The following is a 25,410-nucleotide window of genomic DNA, read 5'->3' as shown; positions in this document are numbered from 1 at the left end:
GGCAAGCCCCCGGCTAACCTGGGATTGGGATTTAAGTGTCTCTCATACAAAGTAGAAATTAGGCCAAATGTGAAACACTCCATTTTATTCATCACAGCTGAATACAAATTACTTCACTGTGACCTTTTTTGTCCACAAACATCATAAGGACACATACCACTTGTTTCCCCTAATTGAATTCCTTCGGAATGAAAAACAGTGGTAATAGTCGCTACACTAGCATATTTATTGAGCGTTCAAGTTGTTTTGCCTATTAGTCTATTCCCTTTTTGATTTCTTTGATCCGATGCAAGATAACAGGCTGAGGCGTGACCAATCACAAAGATCAGTTGGGCAACACCATTCAGACGTTTGGCGAGAATCGTATCTGCTTGTTTATCCATCTGTTGCTGTGTACACTTATTAGTACAACGCAACAAAGTTGCATGTGTGATTTTATTTCCGTTCTATACTCTGCTGTAATGGATTGTACTGCACGTAGGAATTCCTAATAGGAATGGAGGACTACTGACTGCGTTTTCACAGACCCGCTTGTATTTTATTCAAGGTTCTGAAAGAATCGCCTGCAGAAGGTGTAATGATCAGAGTTTTCTGTGCGATTTGCGTTTTATTCCAATCAAGCTCTATTAAATCAGACTGTGTATTCTTTAAGGCTGTTCTATTCATGCAGGGATGAAATATCCCTGTGCAAGGTATTTTTCTGGCCCGTTTCTGTTAGACGGCTCTCTGGAGTGTTACCCACTTGATTATAAATGCACATTTCTCACATTAAGGAAATGGGTTTAGTTTAAGGTTACGCAGGGTTATATGTTTCAAGATAATTACTCTGCAACACTCAAAAACAGAATTGATACACAAATGATTTCAAGACTAAAAGACCAAAGAGGCATATTGGTTGAAATGAGAGTTCTCTTTCATAATTACATACAATGTTTTTGAGTGTTGTGGAGATGAATCATAGAAGTAACTTTAAAGGTATTGCTAGCCTAATGCTAAGCACGTTTTCTTTTCTAGGTAGGCCTATCTATATGGCTGGAGTTGAATTTATGATATAGGCCTAGGCAGCATGTTGAGATGAAGGCTAAACCAATTTCCAAAATGCAGAAAGCAGCTTGAAAGACGTTTTTATAATGAGCAACATGCAGTCTTTGCATTTCCGTCAGTGAAAGGGCTAAGTGATTATATTAGACTCTTAACTGACACAGTAGGGAAAGCACAACACAGTAGGCTAGATTTTAATGGGCATACAGAATAGCTATTCCGTTTCATTGGAATACATTTTTCTTTGCATAATGCTTCTCTATCGGTTGTTTGTAGTGGTAGCCTTTTTAAAAATGGGCTGTCAGTGTTGTATTAGTAAAAAGAACAATGGACTGTGTGCTTCGCTAGGGTTAATTGTGGGAAGATGCGCTCCTGGTAATTAGAAGTCAATTCACAAAAGTGATTAGATTATGCTAATCACGGGCGATAATATCTTTAAAACGGAGAGCAGAAATGACAATGCAGCCACCTTCTGAGACTATTTCCTTGGTTGTGTGTCTTGAGATGTGTGCCTTATTTCCCGCATGACTGGCTTAAAGATGGCCGTGTGAGAAACTGTCTGTCAGCTGACCAACAACACCCAGTGTTTAGAAGAAAAAACGCATGTGGCTTCTCAAATTGTATTTATTTTTTCTCTCTCTCATTTGCAGATATCTTTTGATGTCACATTTTTCTGTTATTCGTGACGCTTTTATTTCTCCCTTTAGGATTCGGTAAGGTAATAAGCCTATGCTTTTGGCTTGGTTAGCTTCTTCAGAGTTTTTTTTATTTGCTTTGTGTATAGCAATAGTGTGAAAATCTACTTCCACGCAGAGATAGTGCTGTGAGGTTGATTGACAGATTAAGGTGAATGGCCGGTGTGCTGGAGATGAGTGGGGGGTTGTCGTTGTGTGCTGTGACGAGCCAGGGTTCCTTTCTTCCCATTGTGCTGAAGCAAGGACCATGGCTCTGCTCTGCTCTGCTGCAGGTTCACTGAGTGCCTCCATGCCTCTCAAATTACCAGCCTGCACCACTCAAACAAGCCACCCAGCCACAGCACTATACACCAGCCCTCATGTCTGCAATCCTTGAAACTGCTCTCTGTCTGATTCACCCTGCCAAACCCTCCTTCTCATTCCTGATCGTTTCTACCATCCTTGATACTGTAGCCTTAGGTTTTTGGCATCGTAGGACACAAAGTTCACAAAACCAAGGCCTCAGTTATCCACCAGTTAGCACCACGTACAGTTGGATGTTGTGTTAGAGGCGGCCTTGGGCGAGCCAGTGTCTCCCTGAGTGTGGAACTCCCTGTTGTGCTAGAAGAATGTGACGGGGCTGCTGGCCTCTCCTTGCCCCAACTTCGCTGCTGCCGCCCATGTTATCTTAATCATGCTTCGTCTTATCTGGAATTTCTAGGGCCTCTCCGGTCTCACTGTGGGACAACAATTTGGTTTCAGGATTTGGAATCGTAATCCTGTGTTTTCCCCATACTGATTGGTGACAGGAGAGGAGAAAACTGCCCTATTCCAACAGACAGCTGAGGAATAGGCTAAACCTTATACGGTCTTAGGAACTTGGCGTGTCCTACGTATCACCTGTTTTCTCTGAGCAATGAGAATGCATGACGTGACATGTACCTCTATTGATGGTTGCGTTTATGCCACAGATTGATCAACTCTGGACTTTTTCGGTTTAGTCATAGTTGTAACACGCTGTGTAAGGCTCCGACAGAGCCCAGTCAGATTGACACACGTTAGCATCGAGGTGAACTGAACGTATCGCTTCAGTGGTTGAGTGTGTATTATAGCCTCTGTGTTTCTGGTGCCCACCCTTCTCCTTTTGATTTTACTACTGGATATATGGAGGGTGTGAGTGACGAATGCCCTGTCCGGGATGCTTTGCTGTTCTTTTTTCATTGCTTCATCGGGCAGCCCACTCCTCAGCCGCGTCCCAAATGGCACCCGATTTCCTTTTTAGTGCCCTTGGGGAATACCCTAGGGCTTAGGGTGCCATTTGGGACGCAGACCCATGTATAATGCTGCAGATAGGAGATTTACAGTGTATGCTCCTGGCTTCCTCTAGTGTTTACCTTGATCCTGGCCCGCCTTGTCTCTCAGCCCCAGCACCTGACACGGTCAGAGAACTGGCAAAAAAGGTGTTTGTTGCCCCTCTCATTCCCTTCGTACGTACATAGAGTTGAAGTCGGAAGTTTACATACACCTTAGCCAAATACATTTAAACTTTCACAATTCCTGACATTTTAATCCTAGTAAAAATTCCCTGTCTTAGGTCAGTTAGGATCACCACTTCATTTTAAGAATGTGAAATGTCAGAATAATAGTTGAGAGAATGATTAATTTCAGCTTTTATTCCTTTCATCACCTTCCCAGTGGGTCAGAAGTTTACATACACTCAATTAGAATTTGGTAGCATTGCCTTTAAATTGTTTAACTTGGGTCAAATGTTTCGGGTAGCCTTCCACAAGCTTCCCACAATAAGTTGGGTGGATTTTGGCCCATTCCTTCTGACAGAGCTGGTGTAACTGAGTCAGGTTTGTAGGCCTCCTTGCTCGCACATGATTTTTCAGTTCTGCCCACACATTTTCTATAGGATTGAGGTCAGGGCTTTGTGATGGCCACTCCAATACCTTATCCTTAAGCCATTTTTCCACAACATTGGAAGTATGCTTGGGGTCATTGTCCATTTGGAAGACCCATTTGCGACTAAGCTTTAACTTCCTGACTGATGTCTTGAGATGTTGCGTCAATATATCCACATAATTTTCCTACGTCATGATGCTATCTATTTTGTGAAGTGCACCAGTCCCTCCGGCAGCAAAGCACTCCCACAACATGATGCTGCCACCCCCGTGCTTCACGATTGGGATAGTGTTCTTCAGCTTGCAAGCCTCCCCCTTTTTCCTCCTAACATAACGATGGTCATTATGGCCAAACAGTTCTATTTGTGTTTCATCAGACCACAGACATTTCTCCAAAAAGTACGCTCTTTGTCCCCATGTGCAGTTGCAAACCGTAGTCTGGCTTTTTTTATTGCAGTTTTGGAGCAGTGGCTTCTTCCTCACTTATGTCGATATAGGACTCGTTTTTACTGTGGATATAGATACTTTTGTACCTATATTTCCTCCATCTTCACAAGGTCGTTTTCTGTTGTTCTGGGATTGATTTGCACTTTTCGCACAAAAGTACGTTCATCTCTAGGAGACAGAACGCTTCTCCTCCTGGATAAACCAGACTTGTCAGTCTGCAATTCTTGGCTGATTTTCTTTTGATTTTCCCATGATGTCAAGCAAAGAGGCACTGAGTTTGAATGTAGGCCTTGAAATACATCCACAGGTACACCTCCAATTGACTCACATGATGTCAATTAGCCTATCAGAAGCTTCATATAATTTTCTGGCATTTTCCAAGCTGTTTAAAGGCACAGTCAACTTAGTGTATGTAAACGTCTGACCCACGTGATTTAAGTGAAATAATTTGTCTGTAAACAATTGTTGGAAAAATTACTTGTGTCATGTACAAAGTAGATGTCTTAATCGACTTGCCAAAACTATAGTTTGTTAACAATGAGTTTTAATGACTCCAACCTAAGTGTATGTAAACTTCCATCTTCAACTGTAAATAGCTACGAGATGTTTTATTTGGTCGTACCTGAGCCTGAAGGTCAGTGACATTGCGCCGTGTTTCCCAAAAGCCGGCAGTATCCTTGGACTTTGTCTCCCATTTTGTTTCTGGCAGTTGTAGGCTATTGTTAGCTTGTGAAAGTAGCAATGTGTCAGACGTGACCTCGCAACCTAAGGAGCTACACCATTGCCAAATCTACTGCCTAGCCCACTGGCAGAACTAGGGCCTAATCTGGAAACCACTTGATTACAAATAATGTGGAATTAGTCTTATCGATTTACGTTCAAAAGAAAGGAATTTTCTAACTTGCCTTTAATGTATTAAACCGTTGTTCTACCTAATGGGATATTGCCAGTGAAGATGTCGTTCCTGTATTACAGTAGAATTAGCAGAGGGAAAATGCCCTTGGGTCTGACGTGTTTTATTCAGCGGTGTAGAAGGAAGGATAACCTTTGCACCAGCAGCCTAGTCTCATGTTTAATTTGTATCTCTGTCTCCTCCCCTGTAATGTGATTGTGTTCTATTTATATTCAAGCCTCTTCTCTCCTGTTAAAATATACACTCTCCTCCCCCATAATATTACACGGAGGGTTTTTAAACGCTGAATGTATTTCTGAATAGGAGTCGTGGTCCAAATGCGTTAACACCTTTTTTGCTTTGTGTGGATAATTGAAGTCGCACGTTAAAGCTGTATGCAAATGATGTTTTCCTGAGACGCACTTCATTTTTATCCCCGACTCAAACACTTGGTTGGAGCTGGGAAATAATATTTTAGTAAAGGAAAGTGTGTTTTTTTTAATATATTTTTTTTTGCCATTTTTTCCCCCACCATTGTTATGACTTGAATGCCAATACTTTGGTTGTTGAAACACATTTTTGGTTTTGAAAAATCTAATAGACGAGTCAAACGTCATAGTCCACACTACAATATTTTTTTTCGCTAAGAAAAAATGTTTTTTTTTTGCTCAATGAAATTGCAGTTGGGAGAGCTGCACAGTTTTGAGTAGCCTATCAATAGGCCTAATATAGGTCACTTAACATTTGATGTAATGCAGCACAGGAAATGTGTTTACCAGTGTGTTTATGTAACAAAATGTGAGGCCTCTGTGTAGCTTAATTTGTAAAGCATTTTCCTCAGGCTCTGTAAAGGTGGAGCTGCATCTTGGGTGACAATGGCGCATTAGGCTGTTGCTTTTAGAGGCCCTCATTTTTCCAGGCTGAAAGCAGTAGCCATTTGCTTTTTGTCTTGCCTCACATGCGTGTCATCTGCATTATGCACATCATGACCGGAAAAGGCTCCAATCAGAGACCACTGATGACGGTCTTTCTCTCCTCGTGTCATTTTTCTTCCCTTTGCCTTCTCTTTTGCTCTCTTTTGCTCTCTCTTGCTCTCTTTTGCTCTCGCTCGCTCTCCATCTCTTTCTCTGTGACTATGAATACTATGTAGATTGAAAGAAATCCGTTTAGATTAATAGCTTATAGGCCTAGTTGGCTAAATACACTTCTTGTATCTTAAACACATTCTGTACTTCAATCTACAATGTCAGGCTCATCGCTTCACAGGGTGTATCGGCACCATAGTACCATTTCCTACTTTTGATTAAACAGAACTTGAACATTAACACTGCACCATGGCCCTCATTTAGACTCTTATTTTCTAATTTCTCCCTTATCAGCAACAGGTAATCATTGTGACTTAGCCTGGGGAGAGGAACAGTTGAGCAAATGGTTTAGGGGTAAAGAAGAGATGGGGAATTGATGTAATGTACAGTAATAACAATGTGACTATCTCTAACAAGCATTGGCTTGCCAGTTGCCATCATGCTCTCTCCTCCCTGCATTTGGGATGTGCACCATCCCCATGAACAGCTTCTGTTGTAATGGGCCTCTCTCTAAATATAGTTACATTTTAGTCATGTATCCAGAGTGACTTACTGGAGCAATTCGGTTTAAGGGCCTTGCTCAAGGGCACATCGGCAGATTTTGTTCACCTAGTTGGCCCAGCAACCTTTCGGATCTTTCGGTTACTGGCTCAACGCTCTTAACCGCTAGGCTACCTACCACTACATCCATTTTAAGAAGTCACATGAAAGCAGTTGTAATGTGGGAGGAATCACTTGGAGGTACCATGGAAAGGAAGGTAGCCTATATTCCAGGGTCCGCACAAAGTGCTTAAAGTACTTGATTTCGGCACTCTGAAGTACTCAAGTACTGGAATACCTTTTAAAATCAGACTTTTTTTTTTCACTAGTTGGTACTTGAAAAGTACATTAAAATGAGAGGAGAACAGAAAATGATCAAATAGTTATGTTAATATGAAAAATCTTAGAACAATTTATTGGTCTTCCGAATTAATTTCCAGAAGACTACAGCGTTTTATTTCCTCACGTTTGATGCTCTGGTTGCCAGGCGAGCCTGCTCATTTCACCCGCACTGTCACTCTGCCAGGCAGGTACAGAACTGTCTGATTAGTCACCGCCAAACGTCACATTTGATTAAAATGTTGATGTTTATGACTGGGTTTTGCTTTTGACAGACCCAACCAGGAATGTAGTGGAGGATAAATGCGGTATACACCTTTTTAAAAAAAAAATTATTTGTGAAATAGTGTTTACTTTTTAAAAATTTGGTTAGTTTGGTTAGTTATCGTATACCCACTTATTATTATGTTCCCAGGGCTGATTAACGCTCAGAAGGCTTTTCATCTGAGTTCTAATCACGCCTACCTCTGAACGAGTGGAATCATGAATGATTCATGTATGCTCGTTATGTTCGTTTGCTCCCCAGGATTTGCCTTGTTAGCAGCACATTCATTCACTACTCTGTCCAATGGGAAACTCCGCCCACGACATAGGTTGAGAGGTGAAACAAACTACCTCAGCCCAGACCTACAGTGGCAAGTGGCAGAAAGATGCCGCTAACAGTAGGATTTTGTTTTAAATCCCTCAACTCCTGCTGTGTCAACAGACATTCCCCAAACAAAACCCCACCTGCTTCTCGGAGAATGAGTGTACAACCTAGTAAATAGTCGCTGATTTTTCAGTCTGATGTCTAGCTAGCACGGTAGCTCAAGGGCGCTGGCTAGAAGGATAAAGTTAGAAGCTAACATTGAACGGAGCCTGACCCTCAGCAGGAGCAGTTGACTGAAATTAAGCTAGCTATAATCAAAAGATGAGCTACTATACTTTCTCATAACAAAATACCTTTTCTTTACATATAGTAGTGAGACAGACAGTGGTGAGTCAGGATGCAGTAAACGAAGCAAAGGCGATACACAGAGAGAGAGGAAGCATTTAGGGGTGGCAGGTAGCCTAGTGGTAAGAGCATTGGGCCAGTAACCGAAAGGTTGCTAGATCAGATCCCCGAGCTGACAAGGTAAAAATGTCGTTCTGCCCCTTAACAAGGCAGTTAACCCACTGTTCCCCGGGTAGGCCGTCATTGTAAATAAGAATTTGTTCTTAACTGACTTGCATACATTTTTTATTGAAAAAAAAAACTAAGCAAGCAGGGCGGGAGGTCAGTAGTACAGTGGTTCCCAAACTTGGGGTCTGGGACCCATTTGGGGTCCACAAAAATTTAAATGTGGTCCCCTGAAAGAGTCTTTCATCTTATCAAACACATTAACATGTTCATCTTCAAATGTGTATAGAATACAACATTTTAGTCAACTAAGGGCCTTTTACACTGCCCGAATTCACTTTCATGTTATTCTATTGAAACCCTAAAGAAGCACTAGTGCAATTGTCAAAATTCTTTGTAATGCACATATCATTTTTCATCACAGAATTCAACGTTTTGAAAGAAATGCTTCCACAACTATTGGGAATAGTATGGTCTTGTTTGACTCTAGCACCGGTGCATATTAGTGCTCTTCAAATGGGGCCCCTTCGTAAATGTGTTTTGTAGTAGAGGTCGACCGATTATGATTTTTCAACGCCGATACCTATTATTGGGTGACAAAAAAGCCGATACCGATTAATCGGCAGATTTTTTGCTTGTTTTTGTAATAATGACAATTACAACAATACTGAAGGGACACTTATTTTAACTGAATATAATACATCAATAAAATCAATTTAGCCTCAAATAAATAATGAAACATGTTCAATTTGGTTTAAATAATGCAAAAACGAAGTGTTGGAGAAGACAGTAAAAGTGCAATATGTGCCATGTAAGAAATGAGTCTTCAATATTCCCAGGTAAGAAGTTTTAGGTAGTAGTTATTATAGGAATTATAGGACTATTTCTCTCTCTACCATTTTTATTTCATATATTGACTATATGGAATTTCTTATAGGCACTTTAGTATTGCCAGTGTAACAGTATAGCTTCCGTACCTCTCCTCGCTCCTACCTGGGCTCGAACCAGGAACACTGACAACAGCCACCCTCGAAGCACCGTTACCCATGCAGAGCAAGGGGAACAACTACTCCAAGTCTCAGAGCGAGTGATGTTTGAAACGCTATTAGCTCGCACCCCGCTAACTAGCTAGCCAATTCACATCACATCGTTACACCAGCCTAATCTCGGGAGTTGATAGGCTTGAAGTCATAAACAGCTGAGCTGCTGGGAAAACGCACGAAAGTGCTGTTTGAATGAATGCTTATGAGCCTGCTGGTGCCTAACATCGCTCAGTCAGAGCAGTCTATCAAATCATAGACTTAATTATAACATAATAACACACAGAAATGCGAGCCGTAGGTCATTAATATGGTCAAATCCGGAAACTATCATCTCAAACAAAACGTTTATTCTTTCAGTGAAATACGGAACCGTTCTGTATTTTATCTAACCGGTGGCATCCATCAGTCTAAATATTCCTGTTACATTGCAAAACCTTCAAAGTTATGTCATAATTACGTAAAATTCTGGCAAATTAGTTCGCAATGAGCCAGGCGGCCCAAACTGTTGCATATACCCTGACTCTGCGCAAGAGAAGTGACACAATTTCACCTGGTTAATATTGCCTGCTAACCTGGATTTCTTTTAGCTAAATAAACTAGTAATATCATCAACCATGTGTAGTTATAACTAGTGATTAAGTTTAATGCTAGCTAGCAACTTACCTTTCCTTCTTACTGCATTCGCGTAACAGGCGGGTTCCACGTGAGGCAGGTGGTTAGAGCGTTGGACTAGTTAACCTTAAGGTTGCAAGATTGAATCCCTGAGCTGACAAGGTACAAATCTGTCGTTCTGCCCCTGAACAAGGCAGTTAACCCACCGTTCCTAGGTCATCATTGAAAATAAGAATGTGTTCTTAACTGACTTGCCTAGTCAAATAAAGGTATAAAAAAATTGGCAAAATCGGTGTCCAATTAATCGGCCATTTCGATTAATCGGTCGTCCTCTAGTTTGTAGGCACCAACCTGAGTCTTAGCCTACTGGCCTACTTAGTCTGGTGTCAACCTGCCTCAATGGCTAACAACAGCAGATCAACTGATGAACGCCTGCCTTTCTCCTTCCTCTCTCCCTCCTCTGTCGGTGTCTAATTTAAAATGTGCAGGACCTGGGATCCATATTTGATGGCTTGGTGGTGACGGGCCAGAAAAGACAGCAGGCCCAGGAATGTGTTGTGTGATGGATGTCAGTCTGCATGGAACATGTGGGATTCCTGTTTGTGGAACCCTGCGTGCTGTACGTTGCGCCCCATGACCACTCCAAATGGATCTGCCTCCGCTAGCTCCACTGCACTCGGAACCCCGCTAGCTCGCTAACGCCGCCGCCATGGACAAATGTGTTTTTTTTTCAACAGTTGTCACACTAAACTTCCACATCATTTATCAGAGTTCATTTGCCTCCCAAACCACCCCTTCATCATTTGTTCACCGTGGCGTTCGATATGTGTTTTCCGGTAGTCAATGCGTACAGAATGACTCTTTAGCGTGAAGGTCTCCTCTCCTAAAATATGTAAGCACCCGGAGGAATGATGATGACCGAACACCCTGCCTTTTTGTGTTTTGTGGGTCATTCTTATGAACACAAATGGATTATTATCCCAGCGTTATGAACACAGCTGGATCTGCCGTGTGGAGTGGAATGATACGTGCCCTTGCATACTAGGTCAAAAATGTGATTACAGCTTGGGCTGTAAAGGACTAAACGTCATGTACCCTGGCTGTGGTAGACGGACGGACAGACGACAGAAGTTGTTGTACTGGACGAGGTGTTTCGTTGGATCAGGGCAGCAGGTGACAGACACCCCCGGTTACAAAACCAAAGTGGTCTGAAAAGGCTGAAGGACGCTGTCTATTTGAACGAACACTATACTGCCATCTGCCACCCAGAACTCAATTAACTTGTTGTACTTCCTTTCCCTTCAGAGTAATGCAGGGCTTGACATTCAATAGTAAAAACAACAACATAACTGGTTTGTCTATGTCCTCTATAAACGAGCTTACTGTTTTGGCTTACACCTTCATAAATTGGATGATAACGTTTTGGACTTATTTTCTTATAAATAGTACCAAGTGTAATGCTACATCCCTGTCATTACGAACAGCATAGCCTGCATCTTGGACCAAAACCCAAAGGAATGCATGGGTTTTCTTTGTCTCGCAGCATTGTGGTGTAAACAAGGTGCCCACTACAAGCACACTGCCTGAGATGAATGGTTAAACCAAACTGCCCTGTGCTGAAGCTTTGGAACGTTCCCAGTGCAACATGCCGTGTGTTTTTCTTTCCACTTTCCCCGGTTACATCCTCTCACGGCAGCTCCGTCAGCCTATCACCTCCCTCACCAAAATATGAAGAGGCCCGTTTTTGATAATGATTGGATGTGTTGGTTATCGGAGTTTGGGGGGAGGCGAGAGAGAGGTGCTCTTTTTAAAGTCGTCTCATTCCTTTCATCATAGCGCATCGTGCCTCTCGCTCCAACGCACTCCGTCAGATGTGTCCCAATCGAAAGTTCCCCCCATTAGAGGACCGGGGCTGAGGCTAACAGAGCACTTCATCACTGTCCAGGTAGGCAGTGGGCGTCGGTGCCAAAAGGACAGCAGCAGACAGCCACAGACAGGCAGGCAGAATTGAGGTCTGTCTGTCTCTCTGGCATGCTGTTTGATGCTCTGGGGAGCTTTCCTGGTATTTTCAGCATATCTGTGGATGTTACCAGCCACGCTGACCTCAGACACTTTCCATTTTCGACCCTCTTCCTCTGTATTAACCAGCCCCCACGGGGAGCACCTCTCCTCACGGGCAGGCAGACATGCAACAAAAAACTGCCAGAAATAATGCACTTCGCTTGGGCCCTCCATTTCCGCTGGGTGAACTCAGAGGGGATTGGGAGTGAGGTGGGTGGTGAAAGTGTTTGTCCAATTTCTTATTTTATTTTCTCTGTCACGGTCGCCCGCTGAGCAGGTTGGTTCATCCTCTTCTGCCTGTTTACATCCCCTTCCATCCCTCTGTGCCGCAAATCACACTGGCTAAACCCGAGTGGCCCGGCTATTTGTCCAGCGTAGCAAAAACCTCCTTAATTGTTTTTAGTGGACACTGGTGATTTGTGTAGGTAAAAAGAAGCTGCCTGTGTCACCTGGCAACCAACACTGCTCACGCTTCAGGAGTCGCACAAAACAATGTCTGCGGCTGCAGCTAATCATCACACCATTAGGGTCAAAGAGAATTAATGCGATGTATCCACCGACCACGGTTATCATTTGCCATATTAATGGACAGGCGTGTTAAGCCTATTTCTCCATTACATATGGTTTATTTCACCTATTTGTGTGTGTGTGTGTGACAGACAGCAGGGCTGTAATTAGAGTGGAACAGGCATACAGCAAACAGATGGCGTTTGTCCAAAATGGCACCCTATTCTCTATATAGTGCACCACTCTTGACCAGGGCCCTGGTCAAAAGTAGTTCACTGCATGGGGAATAGGGTGCCACTTGAGCCGTAATCCGAGTTCATGATGAGAGCGTGAGAGGCTAGTAGTGTAGTGAGGTAGCATGCTGCATCTGTCTAGCTGACTTTGAATGGGGTCAGGGCATTCTGTATTCTACGCTTCCTCTCTCCGCCTCTCGATCTTTAGCAGCCCCGCACCTTCCATTAGCCGGAGAAGACGTTGTCTGTCGCTCGATCCGTCGGCAGTCTGAATACTGCTGATCCATGCTGATGACTCTAGTGGGTTTATCACTGTTGGCATCGGCCATCTGTTACGCTGGGGTGGAGGATAGTAAAACGAACAACGCACTGACCAATCTGGCTACACTGGGAGGAAAGGAAGACAACCCACACGTACCCACGGTCACAGGGAGCATAGACATGGCATTTTTCACTGTAAACACCAGGCCCACTGATCTGATGGCATTTCCCACTGTAAACACCAGGGCTAATGATGTCATGGCATTTCCCACTGTAAACACCAGGGCTAATGATGTCATGGCATTTCCCACTGTAAACACCAGGGCTAATGATGTCATGGCATTTCCCACTGTAAACACCAGGCCTAATGATGTCATGGCATTTCCCACTGTAAACACCAGGCCTAATGATGTCATGGCATTTCCCACTGTAAACACCAGGCCTAATGATGTCATGGCATTTCCCACTGTAAACACCAGGCCTAATGATGTCATGGCATTTCCCACTGTAAACACCAGGCCTAATGATGTCATGGCATTTCCCACTGTAAACACCAGGGCTAATGATGTCATGGCATTTCCCACTGTAAACACCAGGCCTGCCTACTGATGTCATTTCCCACTGTAAACACCAGGCCTGCCTACTGATGTCATTTCCCACTGTAAACACCAGGCCTGCCTACTGATGTCATTTCCCACTGTAAACACCAGGCCTGCCTACTGATGTCATTTCCCACTGTAAACACCAGGCCTGCCTACTGATGTCATTTCCCACTGTAAACACCAGGCCTGCCTACTGATGTCATTTCCCACTGTAAACACCAGGCCTGCCTACTGATGTCATTTCTCACTGTAAACACCAGGCCTGCCTACTGATGTCATTTCCCACTGTAAACACCAGGCCTGCCTACTGATGTCATGTCATGTCATTTCAGTGATCAGTGGCATTTGGAGGTGTGCAGGATATGCACTTTTGTTTTCCTAAAGAAAAACAAAGGGCCTGTTTTACAAGCACATCAATTTGTCTGGCGGAAGGGGCATTACTTTTTATTGGCGGCATGGCAGGCACCCCAGGCAGGCAGCTGCATTGTGCGAGTGGTGCTATCTGCAAAACGTGTCTTTTGATTCAGACAGAGCCATTTCTCCTGGAAATCATCTCCTCACATTAGCATAGATGGCTACTTCTATGGGATCTACAGCCTGCTGTTAGGAATCTGTGTGTCGTGTGTACTGCCATTTCTCACATGCTGTCAGGGGCTCAAGATGGGTTGCACATACACACTCCCAAGTCAAATGAATGTAGCTGCTCACGTGGAGGTGGTTCTATAGCAGCCACAATACCAGCAGCCCTGTGACACGCATGTTAATCACCTAATAAAATCAAGCTAATTCTACTGCTAATCCCATTCTAATATCATTTAAGGAAAGATTGGCCTCTTAAACGCAGAAAATGCCGTCGTGCGTTAGGCTGTTTCTCATATTTTGTTTTCAATTCCCTCAAATGTTATGTTTAGTAAGTAATGAGGTTTGCGGGATTGTTTTAAGGAAACACCTGTCTCTGATTATTTCTGGAGACTGTTTTTCTGTTGACAGAGTGAAGCCCCTGAGACACACGTCCGTTGTCTTGTGCAGCACAAATGAATATTGCCCAAGAGGAAATCATTTCTGCAACGTTTCACAATATAATGGAGAAGTGGGCAGACATTTATGAAACATTAAGTGTGTGTGTGTGTGCTAAATGTGTAAGTCACACTTCTATTTAAATCCAATCTAGTATTTTCTCATTCAGAGCATTTAATATTTAATTTGATCATTTAGCCTACCTTCTGCCCCGTTTTATATTAAAATGCATTTGTTGGTTTGGTCAGTCTTCATGCAGTTTAGGAATAAAAAGTACTATCTTAAAGAATAGGTATGCGAGATTGTTTCTTTATGATTTAAGGCTTTAGATTTAGAATATGGACACACACGAACACACACTGCAGCGTGGTTTTCCCAGTGGCGCATGGCTGTAGCTTTCATGTCATTTGTGTCGTCTCATCAGTGTTGTCGGCGCGGTGGAGGCGATGAGGGACGTTACTTGATATTCAGCGGATAGCTTTGTCTCCCAGATGTAATCACCAGCAGGCCTAGCTGCCTCCACTGCAGAGGACAGTCACCGGGGGAGATATAGAAAATTGTTTATGTGTAATGATACAATAATAAAGAAGCTAAGACTGTAAAGAACAATCTGGAAGCGTGGGTAAAAGGGTGATTTCTTCGGTGGCATAAATACTCTACAAGCTGGGATATGTAGGGTGGTGATGAAATCAGGAAAGACTACTTCTAAAGAATCGGCCTGTCTACGTCTTCATTTGGATGCTGGGCAGCGCTACTGAGGTCTGTCAACATGGGGATTGTTAGACGCCTTCATGATAGCTCTCTGCAAATGTAACTGTAGGAGAAGAATTGGGATGGAGCCACCAGTGTTTTCACTGTAGACCTTAGAGGAAAGTCTGCTGCATCAGGAGCTGTGAATGACTTCAACGATTCCTGTGATAACTGCCCATGTTAAAGGTTTAACATTCGAGTTAACAATCAACTCTTTGAGTAGCACCAGTTTTTACGTCTCGTATAAATGAGCTGTGAATACTCCTGTAAACCCCAGAGGGTCTTCTCTCTCTCCTGCGTGCGGACGTACACGTGTGTGTCCGTAATATGTGATAAAATACTTCTCCATATTTTCCATTGCTGCCTCAGTGAGGGCCTCAGTGGGTTAATTTAGGATATTCTCTTGCCAGTGGCCTTTGCTAAGCAGAGATATTGTTCAGGGGGTAATTCACATGTTGTGAGGGCAGGAGTCTCAGTGTGGTGGGAGTGCCATTTTTTAGCCCCCCCCCTCTACTCTTTTCTTCCCTTGCCTTTTGTAAGTGTGTTGATTGGATTGTGTTTGACAGATATGGAGTCTGGAGAGCGGCTGGCCTCCCCATCGTCAGCCCCGTCCTCCCTGCTCATCACCTCCTCCACTGTCTCCTCCGCCGTCTACTCCCCTGCCCCTGTATCGGCCAAGACGCCCTCCCCCAAGTGCAGTCTCACCCCCAGCCCTGCCACCTTGGGCTCCCCTCTCACCACCTGTGGTACGTACAGACTCTTTCTGTCGCAGACACACACACTGATGCACAGATGGATCACGTCACATGCAAACACACTGGTTGCAAAAATAAACACAATACAAATATTTTTGATGCTGGTTATATTTGATTATTTTCCGACTGCAAATGAAACAAGGAAAGAGCATTCCTGAGTGTTAATTATGAGGGATCATTAAGAAAAGCATCGTCTTCGAGCCAGTCTCTCACTTTTTATTTCCTGACTGTTTGGCTAGAAATAAAAAAACATGTTGAATTAATGAATGCCGACAATTAAAAACCCTCTCTGTTTAAGAATGTTGCTCTTTACAATCTCCAGTTCAGTCGTGATTTGACGGGTCTGTCAGTCACCCCAGAGTGCTGCTGCCACTGCCTTTCAATATGTTTTCTCTGAATACTAATTGTGGTCAAAGCCATTATGCGGTGAGCAAAAGTGATACATAAACAGTCAGATTACCCTGACCAGAAAATGAAATGTACATTTCTCAAACTGTGATTTTTTTATATTTTTTTCTCTCTCTTTCATGAGAAGAATTGCCAAAAATGTGTTTCTCTCATGCTGTTACAATGAAAAAGCCATTAGAGATTCCTCCAAATAAGCTATTTTGGATGTAAAGTTGGAATTAAATGTCGAAAGCACAGTGGCACCACTGAAATCACGTTGCGGTTCTGAGAATAAAGCGAATTGAGTTATATTGAGAGATTCTCCACACACACACACACAGACACAGACACTTTGGAAAGCAAAGAAAATATATTATGTATCCTGTGTTGGTCACACTTTCTAAGTGATTGAATTACACTTGCATGCTATACTTATGGTATTCATTCATTCAATTACAGTTATCTCACGTAGTACTTTTCAGATTGTTGCGATGCAATTTTTAGCTACAAATTCTCAATCGGCTTCGGAGATTACTAACCGGTTTAGGTTGAAATGGGGAAACGGGTGTTTCATTTCATAGTGCTTTGAATCGATAATGGATTGGAAAATGTGTCTTTAAGCTCATACGTTGTTCCACTGACGGGCTTGATTGAAAATCTGAACTCGAGGTTTATCTGGCAGTGAAATGGATGATAAGGGAATTAATCGGTACAGTTATTTTAAGGTCACAGATGCAATCAAAAAGTATATGTTGGTTGATTTGAATTGACAGGCAAGTAACTGAACTCGCTTTAATTTTTAGCATTTTCATGGCAAACTTGTGTGTATGCCTAACTAAACATATCTCCACATAATTTAGGCCTACATCAGTTACTATCTTAATAATACTAAAATGTTAGGGAAATAAAATGACAGGAATTACCTGCAGCTAATGTGGAGATGATAATTCTCAATTTATAGTTACCATTATCTGTATTAGTCACTTTCATTTGTATGGTTGTGTGTGTGAATATTTTATCTTAATTTAAAAAAAATAATAATAGGAAAGCTGAACACGCATGCTGTAAATTGTAAGCGAGCTGCTTGGAAGATGGGTTTATAGACCAGTCACGAACCCAGTGGCAGACCATAAATGCTTCAATGTAGAATGCATAAAGTGGGAAGAGGGATCAGTAATGGAGCGTTACAAGACCCTCACGTTATATTTTTTGGAGATATGTTAGGTCAATTTTGGCCAACTATTGCAAAGTAGCCATGCAATTTCGGCCAACTATAACCAGTAATCTGTGTATAAAAAGAGTTGAGCTTTTTTCTTTAGTCTTCACCCATATGTCATTATACCTAGTGAAAATAAACGGGCTAATAATATTTCGATTTTGTATTATTAAAGTAAATCAAGTCAAGTCAAGTTTTTTCTTTGAGGGATTTAGTAATGTTATGAGGAAATGTGTTCAGTCATGTTTTTGATTCATGCCCATCACTTGGCACATGGTACTGCCTGTTCGAACAGCAGGCACAGGCTTCTTTGCATGGCTGTGGCGCTAATTGAGTTTCCATGAAATATGCTACTTCGGTACTCTCTATCTGACTGTGAGAGAGGACAAAGTGGCTCGTCTCGCCAACACAGACATAGACTGTGTGAATATTAAAGTCATTTCATTTTCTTTTTCGTTGTTGTTGCTAGAATAGTCCGCTCAGTAACAATTGCCACGGTTTCCCCGGGAGTCCTGGGAAGAAGTGATCAGAAAGAAGCACTCTGTTCCAAAATGTCCCATTCACACTGATGCACTCTGTCAGAGATTTTGTGCTTAGTCTCTCTATTTTGTCAGCCTTCAGAGAGTAGTGGAGAAGCAGGAGTGATCTGTCAGGTGCATGGAGGAGGAAATGTTGCATTATCGGCTGACCAAATGTCCTGCGGCAATTTAAAAATACAGGAAAAACCCAAACATAAAATTAACATCCTTGCAAATAGGCCTACTTTGTCGTTTTTCTCACCCACCAAAACTATATGCAGTTTAATTTTTATTTTGACAAGATTTTGCAAAATGTTCATGATGCAATTTTTTTTATTTTGGATAGTCATATTCAAACCGAGCAATAGCCCCAGGCACTTTAAACATGCATGACGATCTCACTCTGAATAGAATCCCAACAGCCTCTTACAACCATGTCTCATATTTACTAAAGCTCGTTTGAACAGATCAAGTAGAATCCGTTGGAGTCTTTCTCCTTTACACCCACTAACCAGCGTCTGTATTGATAACACATAAAACACTCTCTTTCAACCAGAGGATGTTTGCTGACGATCCTTAAGGAGACTTCATACGGATACCTTTATTTTGCTGTGGTGTTTCACCTACATGCCTTATGTATATTTTATTTAAATCGAACACACACACACTTCAATTTGTCGTCTTCCTACTTCTCGTCTAGGAGACTTGTTTCGGGTGGCGGGCGATCATCATTTCAACATGTCTACGGTCTCAAGTGCCTTTCCCATCTTCAACCACCCAGCGTTTGGTCTGTACACTACCAGCTCAGGCCACTCAGAGTTTGGAGGCCTGGGGTCCTTGGGGATGTCTGCTGCCTTGGCTGCTCACTCCCAGCTAGGACCATTTCCAGGTATGAGAGTCTTTCCAGGTAGGGTAGCATTGAATGGTATTCTTTAGAAAGTGGATACACTATCCTTAGTTTTTAAATCTAGTAATCAGTGGTTTAGTTAGGGATTTTATGAGCTGTAAATGCATCAGTAATACACACAGTGAATCCCAAATGGCAACCTATTCCTTATATAATGCACTGCTTTTGACCAGGGCCCATTCGTCAAAAATGGTGCACTACATAGAGAATAGGGTCCCATTTGGGACACAGTCATTTGATCAGTTCATTCTGCCTTTGGGGAGCTCACAGAATGTGTGGTTAGCCTCAGCCAATTCCCACAGAGAGCCCAGCTAGCATGCATCACCTTTATGGTATCGTCCATCAGTTCAATAGGCAGCATTCAGACTGTGACGTTTATAGATTGGGAAGGTTCACAGGACCACCTTGACCTCAGAGAAAAAAAGATTGGACACTATCACACTTTTGAAGTGATGTTTTGTGGCATTACATGATTTTTCTTTTGCTGTCATTCTCAGAGGAAAATAGTTTTGGTTACCCTTCAGGAACAGTAGACAGTATATGGAGAATGTGAATATGTAACTATACTTTTAAACATTGTAATGTTCTTAACAAAAAAACATTACATTTTGTTGTACTAGTCTAGAATCACAAATTAATCAGGAGTGTGTAGTTTTCAACTTCATAAAGCGTGAATGGCTCCATTTTGAATTGCTTTTAGCCATTTTAACGGGAAAGCGTTTCTGCACGGCTGTGTTTTTGCAGCTGTGAAATATCCAGCATGTTTGGAGCACAAATGTGGAGCCATCCTCTGGGCTGAGCTCATATAGTCTGTCTTTAATTTAGAAATTCTTAACATGTTTACAGTAAAAGGGGATGAAATCAGTCAGTGGAAAGCACTGGTCATCTGCTGAGATCTCTGTTCAAAGAGAAACCAGAAAGGTTGAACAGCAAAATCGCTGACTGTCTGAAACAGTGTGTCATCACAGAGATGGATTAAACAACTGTAATAACTGTGAAATCAGTATCGCATGGATTCTCTCCCCTCTCCCTCTACACCCAAGAATGGTGGAGGGCAGCTGAGGCTCAGGGGCGTGGAGCTGCAGCCTTCTTCCCCCATCTCCTGGGGCTCCCGCCCATGTTCCTACCCCAACTCCAGCAGAGCCACGACCCCAGCCCCTTCCAGGCCCGCACCCCCAGCAAGAACGGACGAGCCACTGCCAAAGGTAGACTGACAGAAAGACGGATGCACACACACACACTCCTGCCACACACACACACACACACACACACGCACTGCCATATGTTTTCCCTACTCTGCAAGCAATTTAATGAAGCAAGGAACTTTTCCCATAAAAGAGAATGATGTCCTTATGGGCACAGGTACAATATCAAATATGTTTAATTGACCTTGGAGGCAATAGGAAGACATGTTCATCCATAATTCAGTTTGTAAGCAGGTGCCGGGTGTCTCAACACTGAATATGTTAACCGGGGGATCCTCTCACTAATATAATGAGATTTTTCCTATTCGTAAGTGCTTTGGCAATTTCTGATAACTCATCATTTTCCAGAACTCTCGTCCTCTCCAATACTCACTACTAAAATGGTTGTTCGTAATGCATAGTTGTCTAACAGTTCTTGTCCTGCCCATAGGAGTGAATGGCGCAGTGAATGGCAACAGTGTCTCCACTGTGTCTGGTGGAATCTCCACCACCGCCACTACGTTCTCAACACAGGGGAACACTGAGAAACTGAAAGGCACCAACAACGGCAGTGGCAACATCCGCATGAGCCACCAGGACATGGACCAAGTGAAGGAGAAAACGAAAGAGAAAGTTAGTGAACACCAAACACATATCTGGCAACTAATAATTATTAGGGCTTACTCCAGGTAAAACGAGTCCAAAAAAGGGACTAGTTTGTGGTGGACACATCTGGCAACGTTAGTAATCCCACAAGGGTGAATGCACGACAGTGGGTTTATGGCTGAACTGAGTTGGACTCAGCTGGTTTGGGTTGAGACATCTGAGATGTTTGCTATGGTATTATGCGACCTTATTGACTGAAATGAATCCATCACTGTTCCCCATTTTTTTTTAAAGAAACTCTGCAAGAAACTGGTGGAGGCGTCCAGCAACAGTGACAGCGAATCAGGGTCCTCCTCTGATATCTCCAGCGAAGGCTTGAACAGCAGTGAGTCAGATGACCTAGATGACGATGACGACGATCAGAGCAATGACAGCGACGATTCTAACTCGGCGAAGGAGAGCGTAAAGAGGAAGATTAAGGTGCGTTTCATTGTCACTTTGGAACTTAAGGCACTTGTACGGTTGAACTGTCCGTGTTGGCTTGTTAGAACTTAGTAGCCATGTAGGTGGACTCATGCGTACACTATTTGAACCTTTCTGGCGCAGGCATTTCTCTACCGACCCTCAACAACATCCTGTGAAATTGCAGAGCGCCAAATTCAAAATACAGAAATGGTCATAATAAACATCCATAAAAAATACAAGTGTTATTATACATCGGCTTAAAGGTTACCATCTTGTTAATCCAGCCGCTTTGTCAGATTTCAAAAAAGCTTTAAGGCGAAAGCATACCATGCGATTATCTGAGGACAGCGCCCCGCATACAAAAGCATGAAAAACATTTTCCAACCAAACAGATGCATCACAAAAGTCAGAAATAGCGATAAAATAAATTGCTTACCTTTTTGAAAATCTTCATCTTTTTACAATCCCAAAGGTCTGTTACGCAATGAATGGTCGTTTTGTTCGATAAAGTCCTTCTTTATATCCCAAAAATGTCAGTTTATTTGGCGAGTTTGATTCAGAAACTCACCGGTTCCAACTCGCCCAACATGCCTACAAAGGATCTAATAACTTACCTGTAAACTTGGTCCAAACATTTCAAACAACGTTTCTAATCCAACCTCAGGTACCCTAAAATGTAAATAATCTATACAATTTAAGATGGAATAAACTGTTTCCAATACCAGAGAAAAACGAGGAGCCCGCTCTCATTTACGCGCACCAAAAGACTAGAGTCCACCTGAGTGACACTTAGAAAGAATGACTACTTCTTCATAATTTAAAAAAAAAAAAGAAAAATTTCTAAATACTGTTGACATCTAGTGGGAGCCATATGAACTGCAATCTGGGTCCTAATAATTTGGCTTCCCCATAGAAAAGCATTGGAAAATCCAATGACCCAAAAAAGAAAAAAATCCTGGATGGATTGTCCTCTGGGTTTCATCTGCCAAATCAGTTCTGTTATACACTCACAGACATTATTTTAACAGTTTTAGAAACTTTAGAGTGTTTTCTATCCAATACTAGCTTCTGGGCCTGAGTCACCTCGGTCATCCAAACTTCTGAATACTGCCCCCTAGTCTTAAGAAGTTTTATTAACATGTCATGTCTGTGTGGTTTGTCTTTTGAAATTGTTACACTTTCCTCTTTGTTCTAAGCACACCGTGATCCTCTCTATGAATGTGAATCTCAGTTAAATGTCAAAGGCAGCTCTGCTAGTGGGTGGTGTGCTGGGTGTCCGACCTTGCTGCCCATCAGGGCTGCCATTGTTGGCTGGGTGAGTCAGAGCTGACGTGACACTGTCCTCCTCACCCTCTTCTCTCTCTCAGGGCCTGACACAGAGCCCTGCCGACAGCAAGAAGAAGAAACCCCGCGCCGCTGAAGGCGAGGAGGCTCGGGACAGCCGAACTGCTCTGCTTCAGAAACATCCAGACGAGGCCTTTCTCCATTCCCTCCACTACCCGCTCCATCCCTCACCACAGCCCCCAGCACTGCCCCAGTCCATGGCCCTAGTCTTCCAGAGCTCCAGGACCAGGGAGGAAGAACTGAAGCAACACACCAGTGTGATCCAGGCCACAGGGCGGGCCAGTATTAAGCCTTTGGCTCTGGTCACACAACCACGCAGGGAGGCCTCATCCTCTCCTCAACCCGTCAGACCCTTCTCCCTCTCCTCCTCACCTAAATTGTACCCCCTTTCTTCCTCACCCAAACCAAACGCAGTCTCTTCCTCTCCCAAGCCCCTCTCCCTCTGCTCCTCACCCAAGCCCCTCAGTTCCTCACCTAAACCCTTGTCTCTGTCCACCTCATCCAAGCCTCCCTCTCGGTCTTCGTCCCCAAAACCACCCACCCTCTCGCCCTCGCACAAACCCAAATCTCGAACGGCATCCCCCAAACTCCCCAACCTGTCTGACAGTATGAAGGCGGGCGGCAGAACCTTCTTGGATGAAACCTTGTTACACATCAACAACTTTAAATTGAAACAGGTGAGTCTAGTGTACTGCTGTATGCAAATTATTTGCCTTTTCATGGTTTTGTGGTCTGTTTTCCACTCATTAAAAGCAGACTATTCGATTGAAGTCTTTCCCCAAAGTAATGCTGATGACATATGTTTTTTTTGTTGCCAAACACGCCTTAGAATTTCTGATATGGATATTTAATAGCTCCCTTTTTTCTTTTTGACTATCATTGTTTCTGACGTGCAGATTTGAAAAGGTCAGCTGGGTTCCTCTCCACAGGAAATGAAACGTCTAAGCACTGTTATCAGCGGTTTGATTGTGCTTCATGTCGGCTCGCCCTGTACACGACTGAAAGTGACAATGCAGTTAGCTTTATTGGAAATACTTCACTAAAGCTGACACGCAATTAACTCCGTAATGCTTTAGGAAGCCCGTTGCTATCCAGTTATCAAAATGGAAAATTTTTCCTTTTTCAAAGGATTCAATTATTATTGTTAATCTGAACAGTGGTGATAGCATGTCAATCTATAACAAAACCTTTGCAACGGGATTTTCGTACAGCCAGAGTTTAGTAGAGGTATCTCAAAGAAAGGAATTTGACAAGCTAAGTCCGGAAAACTGAACAGAATAAATTAGCAAGGATTGTGCCGAACAGCTTTGTGTTCATTGTATACCTTTTTTGACACAGACTTGTTTTTAATATACTTAATGTGGGGAGACCCTCTTCCTCATTGTCATTCTCACTGAGCAATAATACAAGTGCATTCCTTATTACTACCATCTTCATTCACAATCTGCATTAATGGAAATGACCGACGGCTCGTATAATTACTCTCTCCCCTACTCTCCTTTAACCATTCCTCTCCCAGGAGCACTTCAAACAGGCCTTCCCTCTTCCACTGACCCATCAGGATCTGTTCAAGAGCCCGAAGAAAAAGAAAATGGCTGCCTCATCATCCTCGTCACTTCCACCGCCCAAACTGTCTCCAGAGACCCTGAGCAGTCACACGCTCCCTTCTCCTCATACCAACATCTCCAACCTGTTCCTGGCCACCTCCTTCCTGGGCCCCCACCCCAATGGGGTGATCCATAGCACGGTGCAGGATGCCCCCCTAGCCCTCATCACCAAGCCTCGCAGTATCAGTCAGAGCAGGAGCACCAACAACAAGTCTCTCCTGGCTGCCACCAGCCCGTCCTTCTCCATGCCTGTCAACCTGAGCACTGGGACCAAGGAGCACAGTTCCGGAGGCCTGGCCCACAGAGCTGGGAAGAGCAAGGCCCAGCACAAGGCTTTCCACAAGGGTAAGGATCATCAGACCCACCTGGTGCAGTCCCTGGTGGAGCTGTTCCGGGCCACAGAGTCAGACATCCCTGACAGCAAGGACTCGGAAGACTCCTTAGAGGACGATGAAGATGATGACGACGATGAGGAGGATTCCGACGACAGCCTATCAGGTTAGTCAGTTGAACACGTTAATGTACATGTTATGCTAGTGTATTATGTATGTTTGTAATAGTGTGTTATATGTGAAAGTGTGTTTGTATTATAAATTGCATTTTAATGTTAAGGACTCTTGGAAGATTAGTCCAAATGGGGACTAAAGGAGATCCTAATAAAATCAAATAAATCAAATGTAACGCAATGGGGGAACAGCACTTCATTCTGGTGTTACTTTAAATGCTTCATCACCTCGTCAGATACAGATGCAGTAGATACTCTGAAGAGTTTCCTTCAACCAGCCTGTTGTTTTCAGTCTATGCCTTGTCACAAATGGTACCCTATTCCCTACATAGTGCAGTACAACAAAAGGAATAGGGTGCCATTTGGGATGCTGCCTATGTGTGGTTTGATGCGAGATTAATGTTAATTGAGATATGACTTATCAAGTCCTCCACTCCCACTGGTGTCCCCTGCAGAGTCTGAGAGTACTGTGGAGAGTGACTCGGACGGCTCTGAGGACAACGCGAAGGACCTCAACGAGACCACCACAGACCCGGAGGCAGAGAGGAACCCTCTGAAGCTCACCAAAGGCTCCTCTTCTCTACTCAACAACACCTCCTCCGGCCTCTCAGCCAGCTGCTCCCCTCTCAACCTCCAGGTCATCAAGGCAGCCGGTGGCCTGCCCACCCCAGCCATAGTGACTAGCTCTGGGGCCTTGGCCTACCACAGCACCCCCTCCTCCTCCTCCTCCTCCTCCACTCTCTGCTCCACTCCACCAGGTACCAATGGAAATCTCATCTCTGCTCTGCTCTCTAACCAGTGCACTACTC

At 43.4% G+C, this 25,410-nt stretch overlaps 1 protein-coding gene across 18 annotated transcripts in view; it reads left to right on the top strand.

Moving 5' to 3' along the window:
• Positions 1–25,410, top strand: part of LOC112225183 (bromodomain adjacent to zinc finger domain protein 2B) — an 83,607-nt gene that overhangs the window by 33,875 nt on the left and 24,322 nt on the right. For all 18 annotated transcript variants that reach the window (XM_042306419.1, XM_024388891.2, XM_024388888.2 and 15 more), the window contains 8 exons: positions 15,674–15,853; positions 18,684–18,872; positions 19,934–20,095; positions 20,526–20,707; positions 20,975–21,160; positions 22,513–23,166; positions 24,009–24,594; positions 25,057–25,359. In XM_042306419.1, coding sequence (XP_042162353.1) covers positions 15,676–15,853; positions 18,684–18,872; positions 19,934–20,095; positions 20,526–20,707; positions 20,975–21,160; positions 22,513–23,166; positions 24,009–24,594; positions 25,057–25,359 — 2,440 coding nt within the window. In that variant the 5' untranslated portion in view covers positions 15,674–15,675. The remainder of the gene's footprint in view (positions 1–15,673; positions 15,854–18,683; positions 18,873–19,933; positions 20,096–20,525; positions 20,708–20,974; positions 21,161–22,512; positions 23,167–24,008; positions 24,595–25,056; positions 25,360–25,410) is intronic.

The sequence above is a fragment of the Oncorhynchus tshawytscha genome, linkage group LG26 (assembly GCF_018296145.1).
Source record: "Oncorhynchus tshawytscha isolate Ot180627B linkage group LG26, Otsh_v2.0, whole genome shotgun sequence".
Taxonomy (NCBI): Eukaryota; Metazoa; Chordata; class Actinopteri; order Salmoniformes; family Salmonidae; genus Oncorhynchus; species Oncorhynchus tshawytscha.
This window is presented reverse-complemented; position numbering and strand designations above follow the sequence as displayed.